Here is a 9,303-nt window from a genome sequence, read left to right as displayed (position 1 = left end):
TTGATTTCAAAATAAATTTCGTATGTTATGACCCCTTTAAATTATAAGTTAACTCAATTCAACTGAAAAAACCCAATGTATCAAGACTATTGGAAAAGCAATGTGAGCTAAACATCAATGAATTATGTCCTTAGAAGATTTTCTACTTTTAAAAATCTTTTATGACTTTAATTCACAAAACCTAAAGTGATTTAAAGTGTATATTCCTTAGTTTGACATTAAGTTCAGAGACTGAGCCAGTCAGAGTTCAGATGTTATCGCTATGGTAACCGTCAGGGGATCCGTGGTGCTGATCTGTCGTTGGTGACTGTGGGGCGGAGCTTCACGGTGGCGAAAGGATTTGACCCTCTAGTAAAAGAAGAAATAGTACCAAAAAAGATGAACCTTTTTCATTCATATTTGATCTAAATATTACATCATACCTTTTTCATTATAGTAATAAAAATCTGATTTTTAAAACGTGCTTACAGTAACTGAATGTTAAATGTAATGATAATAGTAAAAGTACCAAAAGTCTTGATGTTTTATAAATCATCTACTCATCATAAAAAGTCATCATTCAATCACCCTTTGTCATTTCAAACCTTTATGACTTTCTTTCATCCGCATTACACAAAAGAAGATATTTTGAAGAATGTTGTTTGCTGGACCCCATTCACTTGCATTGGTTTTGTGTCCATGCATACCATAGAAGTGAATGGGGTCCAGTGTTGTTCGGTTACCAACTTAATTCAAAATATATTTCATTTTTGGAGAAAAAATAAGGTCATAAAGGTTTGAAATGACAAGAGGGTGAGTAAATGATGACAAAATGTAAATTTTTGTGTGAACTATCCCTGTAATATTCTGTGAGCAAGCCTTTCATTACTTCTTTGTTTTGATTTTGGGGTGAAATAGAGCGTGGATATATTCTTTAAAGGTTGCAATATCAACTATTGAAATACAAAAAACTATACCGAAATTGTCAAGATTATAATTAAAACATACATTAAAAGAAAAGTCAAAAGATAGTACCTGGGAAAAAGAGGGTGCTCTTGTTGTTGTCTATGGGCAGCTGCCCTCTGCGGACAAACAGATTTAACATAAACAAACAAAAGATAACAAACCTAATCTTAATAAATATCTCTAATCCAATAACCTCAGAGGTTGATTCCACCTTTCGCTGAGGCAGAGGGGAGTTCGCAAGGGGCGGAGCTCGAGGCAGCAGTTCATTCATTTTATGCTCCACTTTGCTCTCAAAATGAGACTCCGCCCTCCTGTCTGGAAGTGGCGATATCGGCCGGACGTCAGCCGATCCGCGGCGCTGTGGCACGACAGGGGCTGGGATCTCGTTGTAGGTCTTTTGAATGATCTTCCCCTCGTTGACAGGGAGCGGAGAGACTGGGCGCAGATCGGCCGAAGCTCGACGCATGGTTGTGATGTCGCTATAAATTTTAAAGTCTGAAGCTTCTGATTGGCTGGTTGGCTCCAGTAGGTTGTTCATGCTGTGGCTTCGGTGTGACGGCCCACTGAAAATAAATCAGTAAGTTGAAATATGTCCACCATGTAACTCAAGTCAAAAAGACGGATACATATTCACCTTGAACCCAAGGGTAAAAAATCGTCAACGCCAGCCACGTAAGCAGCAGGAAACCAGCCTTGACTAAATGGAAACGGATAATTTTGGGGTAAAAACATCTGCCAAATGCATAAATGTAAATGTAAAGCACACTGTAAACCCTCTCACCGGAGGCTTGATTCGTGACGTCCGTACAGCCAACCGTTCCGGGGTTCTGGTATGAGTACAGTCACCATGTCACCGCGGGAAAACGGCAGCAGGACTGGATTCGATGAGGGAAGATGTGATACCATGGCCCTCATAGATCGACCGCCACCTAGACCCAAAGACTCACCCACGGAGCTGGAGCGAGACCGACTGGGCATCGGAGACGGGGCTGTTAAGAGACATACACAAAACACCGGAGATGGAACTTGATTTCATCCCTAGCAACAGGAAACATTCTCCTTTGACAGGGGTCTCCAACCCTTTTGTAAGCGAGGGCTACCAAAATATCTAAAATCCTCTAGAGGGCTACTTGTTGATAACACACTTTCAAACTTTAAACATATGATGCCTTATTTTTACACTTATTCTTTCAGATATTTTTGCTCTTGAATATATTAAAGCTTATAACACTTGCTAATAATAAACTTTCATGACGATGTAGCACTTGGCTGATCGGTATAGTCACAGATTTGTCAACTGTCTTGAGCATTATTGGTGAGCCCTTTGTTTAGCGGGTACCTTACAGAGTTAATGTGGGCTACCAGGTGCCCACGGGCACCGCGTTGGAGACCCCTGTCCTATGAATTGATGATTTTACAAGGCCTACAAATGTTGCCAAACTAGGAAGGTTAATGGATGACTGCTGGAGTTTCTTAACATTATAAATGTAACAGCAAATTTGATAAATGTTGGTGTTGCTGTCGGCAGTCTGAATCAAAGGGTTTGGGTTGTACATGAGGGCGTAAGATACTCCAGACCTCTAGAGGGCACTCTGCCCAGCGGCTCCCGGTGCATTTCACGATCTCCAGTCTGAAGTAGAGAGCCCAGGGAACTTTTTAACTGCAAGACATCAAAAGCAACCTAAATCCTACAGATACCAGGCATCTTAACGTAAGCAAATGATAAAATCAGTTCGGCAAGTTAATCAAATGTGGACTTTTATCACATTAAATATCTAGCGAATGACTTTTCATGTTAGAGGGACACTTCACCCTCGAGTTGTTCCAAATCTGTATAAATGTCTTTGTTCTGATGAACACAGAGAAAGATATTTGAAAGAATGATTGTAACCAAACAGTTCTTTGACCCCATTGACTACCATAGTAGGAAAAATGACAATGGTCGTCAAAAGTGCCCCAGAACCAGGGGTTTGATTGGGATTTGTTATGTGCCAGGGCTCTGTGGGGGATTTTAAGAGCTGCCAGCAGCTTACAAAGCTTCATGTGATAAGAATACAATGTCAATATCAAATATCTTAGTTTTTTAATGTCCATAGAATAGCATGACCTGTGTATTTCTAGTACTTTTCCGTTTAAACTTCATACAACATTCACAATGATCGAGATGAGCCATTAACTTATGCACCATTGCTGCCGGACACACCATAAACAAACTGCTTTAAATGCTTGAATTCGATTTATATGACTTCATTTGGAAGTCGAGCCTTTCTTCTTTACAAACAGCTCATTGTGATATGAAACGTTAAAACAACAGCGATCACCGGCAGAAAAGCAGAAAGGAAATGCAAGCACCAACAGACACACGGTGCGCTCCAAACGGAATATACCGTCTTTCCCTCCGAAGGTCCCCTTGGGAAGGGGACACCATGGAAACGTCACTTAGTCGAAATAAAGATCAATGGGGTTGTTTTTATTGCTCCTTTCCCCAAGTGACTTTAAACGGATAGTTGCGTTTTTCCCTTCAGAACTTCGAGAGATTTACTCTTCGAAGAGAGTAGGGCATAGGGAAGATCACTTCAGAATGGAACGCAGGGAATGATTTCAGTGCGCACGTGGTTAATGTACATCTACGAGTTGGGATGAGTTACTACGTTGCATATAGATCCGTTTTTTTCCGCGATTGTCAATGTAAGTTTATAAACGGACGAAAAAAAGGTAAATTGTTACTTAAACTTGATATTCATGCTGGGGCACGACGGAGTGCCGCTCCATTACACTAGAAGAGCTGCACACATGTGGGGAGCAGAGCGAGATGGTCGGCCCTGGCCCAATTTGACCCCTGCCCAGAACTGTTTTCTTTCCTACATGCTTCAAAATATCTTCTGTTGTGTTTAACAGAACAAAGAAATGTATACAGATTTGGAACAACATGAGGGCGAGTAAATGAAGACTTTTGGGAGAACTGTTCCTATAAGAGCAGTAAGGATTATTTAGTATTCTTAAGTATTTTAATTATTAGTTACACCTCATTCCCATCATGCCGTTGTCACCTGAGTCTCTTGATCTGATGGAGTGGGCGTTCGAGGTCTGGAACTCCTGGTCTCGCTGACTTGCTCTTTCCACCCCTCGGCTCTCTGCTGGAGAGATACCCCCGTCTGTCGACACACAGGACATACAGGTGTTCTCATGCAGAGGACCGATAAAGTTGGGTAGGTACTGACAGAGGGTCCACATGTCTGACTGAGCACTACTAATGAACTTCTGTAGAAAGCAGCTGTACCTTGTTGATAAGAAACAGCAGCGACTGCGTGAGCCCGCAGTGTTTCTCAGCCAGGAAACGATACCTTCTTTCTTCCTCTTTGAGAATTTCATGCTGGCTCTGTCTCAGGTATTGCATGTACTCGCTACCCTCCTGCATACACACACATACGGCCAGTTCCACACAGGCTCTGTTCCCATCCCTACAGTGAGCTGTTTGATGCTTTCTACATAGGAAGCATCCTAACAGAACCTGGAAATGCTCCTTATGGGCAAAACGTTGTTTATATGCGTCGCACAAATTTGGCCACGTTTACAATCAATTTATTCACAGCTTTACTTTTCAATAGCAAATATGAAAAACGTAATATTGAAAAAACAATAGGTAGAGTCAAAATACGTTGTTAAAGAAGACACATTGAAGTAACATTGTTCATTTTAATTTGATAAACTACCAATGACTATGTTTATTGAAACCTATTCTGCACCTAAAAATGGAAACTGTATTTTTGTGTTGTTGTTAAAAATGAAAACATAAGTTCTACAATTGCAAAAGTTAAAACAGTCAAACAGACGCAAAAGTTAGCTCACAGTTTAATTCAAATACGATTTACGTTTATAATGAAGAAATATTAAGATAAGATGTTCAATGTAGAATTCCAATGTTGGAATGGCATTCTGGGATATGTAGTCATACAGTATTAGGCAAAGATGATGTTCAACTACTGCTGATTGAAACACTTAATAAATATCACAACAAGAAGATTACTGACATTATGGAACATCAGACCATGAACACATCAGGTAAACTGTTGTGGTTTTACCAGTGTGTCTCTGAACGCTCCACGTCTCAGCTGTCTCTCTAGGGCCGCCGCCTGATTCCTCACCTCCAGTTCATACACTCTACGGCTGCCCTATACACAAACATAGTTTATTTTACTATGCCAGTCGGGACATTACATCGAATTTCTATTGATTTTATTTCAGGCTAATGCCAAATTGTACCCCCTAACCCTTGCTCTACCCCTAAACCCAAGCATCGCATAAACCTGCATGACATTAGATTGAAAGAAAAACATGATTTGACTGATTTATGAGCCTTTTCATTTATTTAGGAACAGTAAAATGTTTCAATCGCAAAGTTGGTTGTAATGATATTTTCATTATATACTGATATAGCTACATGTATATATTATATATAGTTCACTGTATTCCCGAACAAAAAACTAAAACAAAGAAAAATTTTTAGTTGTTCTGATTTGACTTGTTATAGGTATTTGTTTGGGCAAAATTATTATTTTGTTTTATTGTGTGAACTACTTACAATATTTCTCTCAAAATTCTAAAATAAATATTTTTTCCATTTTATTTATTTGGAGAAAATGAAAACTAGAGAAACCGGTCAAAAATACGGCAAAGAAAACTAATTCACTTTTAAGCAATACAACAGTAATATTTGAACATGTATTTAGGAAAAGTTCAAAAAGTACTTTTTATCAAAGTTTCATGTCATTCTATCGTAAGATGTATTATATATACGGACAACCCCCTATGCAAAACATATGAAACCCACACGGTTCCAGGCCAACCTCAACGTACTCCTCATCCAGCGTCACATTCTTGTCCATGGCCTGCAGAACCTCCACATGAAACCAACAAAACTGTAACCAAAGCATTTACATTTATACAAAATGGGTTTCATTCAATTCAGTTTCATTTCTATGGCACCTATTACAACCTAGACTGTTGAAATCAGCTTTACGAAAAGCAGTTTAACATGATGACTTCATAATGATAGAAAATAATGATAAAGAAACAGGATATTCTATCTAAACACATTCATGTTTGTTTTAAAAACCTTCCTGTTGAGGAAATGCCAACAGGTGTCAATAGGAAGATGTTGGAACTTAAAGATGCTATGACAAGATGTGAACTCACCACACCCTCCACCTCAGCCGTCAGCTTCCGCTGGGTCTCTGATATCTGAATCAACACGTCACCTGGACACGAACAAATACATTCAATCAATAATTCAGAATGAAAACAAATTTCATTGTTGCTTTTGTTAAAGACGTTCCAGTTGTGATAGCAGAATGTTATGTTTGTTAATGAATGACAATGGTAATAAACCACTGTATTTAGTAAAAGATAAATCAATTATAATAGATTACAAATGATGTACTAATAATGTATTCATGCTGAAGAGGTCATTGTATTATTTGTTTGTAAATTAATGCAGACAATAATACTATTCATAATCTTCTATTCTGAAATATACAATATTATCGATATCGTGTTATCGCAATAGCAAAATTGTCTCGATATTAGCATGGTCACATGACTGTATGAAACAATACGTATTCTGGCCCTAACATAGAGAATGTCATAAAAATTTGTATTTAATTTTATAAAAGTGATTTTTAGGTCATTTGACCCATCTCATTCTATAACTCATACCTCTAGGCAACAGTTATGATTAGAGGATAAGAAAAGATGCTTAAGCACGATTCCAAGTCATCTTTTGGCATTTAAAATATTGCAATAAACACCGTACTGTGGCGGTCATACCGAGGTGTTATCGTACAGGGAGATTCTCATTTTGTTACATCCCTATTAATGAATAATTTTGATGTTCTTTGCGCATCTAAAGAAAGTAACAATGCGGATTTGAAATGTAGTCAGAGACGATACACCACACTTTTGTCATGTTATGTCTAAATATATGATGTTTGCTAATATGTGTTTAAAGGAAACCCAAAGATGTTTACGGTCAACTTTCATATGTGTATAGTAATCGTGGTGTAGTGCACTAGGGTGAATCAGTGAATTTAGAAGGTAGAAAGAACGACCGCGCATCTATAATTTAGATGTCAACGCTGAAATCGTAACTCTATCTTGACAAACACGCACACCTGTCTTAAGCGCGCAACAGCTTCTAATGCCCGTTACTGTAATTACATTATAATAACATGTAACTTAATCACTAAAACTGTATCCACATCAGCCCATTTTTTATACACGCTTATATATATTTTTTATATATTTTATATCAATCAATTTGGTCTCAATGTACATCACTGTTTCACCCCATTGCAAAAATTCATTTGACAGACTGAGAGACGAGTACTCAAAGCAAATGGTGTTTAAGGATAAATGTGAGGAAGCATCTGCCACTGGACACTATTGCCAGAAATCTTGCGTGAGGGAGCGTAAACAATCTCTACAGAAGCCAGAAAAGACAGATCTCAGACTATATCACGCCACACAATCTGTCAGTTTAGAGACACAAAACACAGACGTCTGAATCTTACCAAGCGATTTGGATGATAAAGTGTTGAGCGCCTGCATGCCCATCTTAGCAAGAAAACTGAAGTAGGCCTCACTCGTCAGAGCCAGGGCTTTAAGACACACACACATTCATAACAATAGCTTACATTGCGGACAAAAATTGTGCAAAACATACAGAAATAAACAGCCTAAGGTGCTTTGCTGGTTTTAATTGTTTAGGCAGAGATACCAGCTTAAACCAAGTTAGTGTTTTTTGTCTATCTTGACCAGGGTTGCCATTTTTACACACACATTTTAATACATCTTTAGTGACCTGACTATATATGGAAAACGCAACATTGCACACAAATGCTCACCTTGAAAAGCTTTGATGTAGCTGTTCCCCAAAACAACCAGCTTTTGTAAACCAGGATTAAACTGATCCACAAGGTTCTGTGTAACCCAAAAACATCACCAGAGTGTTAGTATTTATGATGTCGTTCACCCAAAAATGACATCTCATGTCATTTCAAACCTGTATGACATCCTTTCTTCTGCAGAACACAAAAGAAGATCATGTTCTTCACATGATCTACTTTTACGATATTGGTAACCAAACAATACTTGCCCCCACTTCCACGGTATGAACACAAAACCACTGCGACATTTCTCAAAATATCCTCTTGTGTTTCATTTGCGTTTCAGTTTCACTGAAGAAATGAGGGTGGATAAATTACAACAAAATGTTGCAAAACTGTCACTTTAAGCAAGAAATGTATATGTAGTTATTGCTAAATAAACCCAAATGTGATGTCCAAAACGCAATGAGGTCTTGCATGACCCTGGTGGGGTTTACTACTAAAATGACCATGTGACTGCATATTTTTTATATATTATACAGCTACTTTGAAAATAAATAAATAAAGGCACGTTAAATATTTATCTTGCTGGTATATTTACCTGGTTTAAGCTTATCAAGCCTGGCAAGTAGGGTGTTTAGCTTGTAAAACCAGTAGCATGATCAGATAAAAAGTAAGATAACTTCTCAAAAAGAAAAAAACAGAACCGCTTTTTAACCAGGATCAAGACAACCATAAAAAACAGAAATGTGAAAATGGCTTGACTGGGATAACATGAAATCGCAGTGGTCAATATACAAAAACACTTGACCGCAGAAGATCACATTCGATCAATCATAATAAAAAAACGTGTAATAATTCTGAATAATTTATAAGCATTCTCAGTATACCATTACAGCTTAAATGAGAGTAATTCAAGACTCACGTTATAAACACTCAGGGTTGATCTATGCAAAAGGTCACTGTTAGCACCAGACATCTTGTTTCTGTCGGGGAAAAACACAATTAAAGATAAAGAACTTACATTACGCATAAACATACAGTACTCTTAAAATGATCAAATGTACCGAGGAACCCCGAAATGAATACGCGTTTGGTTTACATACCTGTGATAGTGAAAGTTTTACGCTGCAGTTATTCCGTGGTCCCTGTTGCTGTGTGTGACGACACACTCTCCTGATGCCCGTAATGGGTCTCTTCAGGTCTGTTAGTGGCTGTTATAGGCTGTGAGAGAGACGGGGAGAGCGAGAAGCCCACATCTGATACGGCCGGGAGTTTTGAATTATTTACACGTCTCATGACATGATGTGGAGAAGAAGGGTATCTGTTTGACAGGCGTGCGGTAGATACACACTTTAACTGAGAGAACAGTTGTAAGAGCAATGCTTAAGATGCTCACATCGCTGACCTGCTCTAATGAGACACTCAATGACGGATAGAATCGTGTACAAACAACAAATGAAAAAAAATTAAC

General features: G+C 38.4%; 1 protein-coding gene across 1 annotated transcript; it reads right to left on the bottom strand.

Annotated features, from left to right (window-relative positions):
- Positions 1 to 225: 225 nt before the first annotated feature.
- Positions 226 to 8,854, bottom strand: baiap2l2b (BAR/IMD domain containing adaptor protein 2 like 2b). Its single transcript, XM_079471258.1, has 14 exons — positions 8,755 to 8,854; positions 7,848 to 7,923; positions 7,515 to 7,601; positions 6,142 to 6,203; positions 5,793 to 5,864; positions 5,028 to 5,117; positions 4,226 to 4,357; positions 3,996 to 4,100; positions 2,524 to 2,605; positions 1,727 to 1,934; positions 1,580 to 1,642; positions 1,139 to 1,508; positions 1,015 to 1,061; positions 226 to 348 (listed from the first exon to the last, which is right to left on the bottom strand). The coding sequence occupies exons 1-14, from the start codon at positions 8,806 to 8,808 to the stop codon at positions 273 to 275; spliced, it is 1,524 nt and encodes a 507-aa protein (XP_079327384.1). The 5' UTR covers positions 8,809 to 8,854; the 3' UTR covers positions 226 to 272.
- Between the last annotated feature and the right edge of the window lie 449 nt (positions 8,855 to 9,303).

Source organism: Barbatula barbatula (assembly GCF_947034865.1).
Source record: "Barbatula barbatula genome assembly, chromosome: 13".
Classification (NCBI taxonomy): Eukaryota; Metazoa; Chordata; class Actinopteri; order Cypriniformes; family Nemacheilidae; genus Barbatula; species Barbatula barbatula.
The sequence above is the reverse complement of the archived record's forward strand: the minus strand, read 5'-3'. Positions and strand labels throughout refer to the sequence as shown.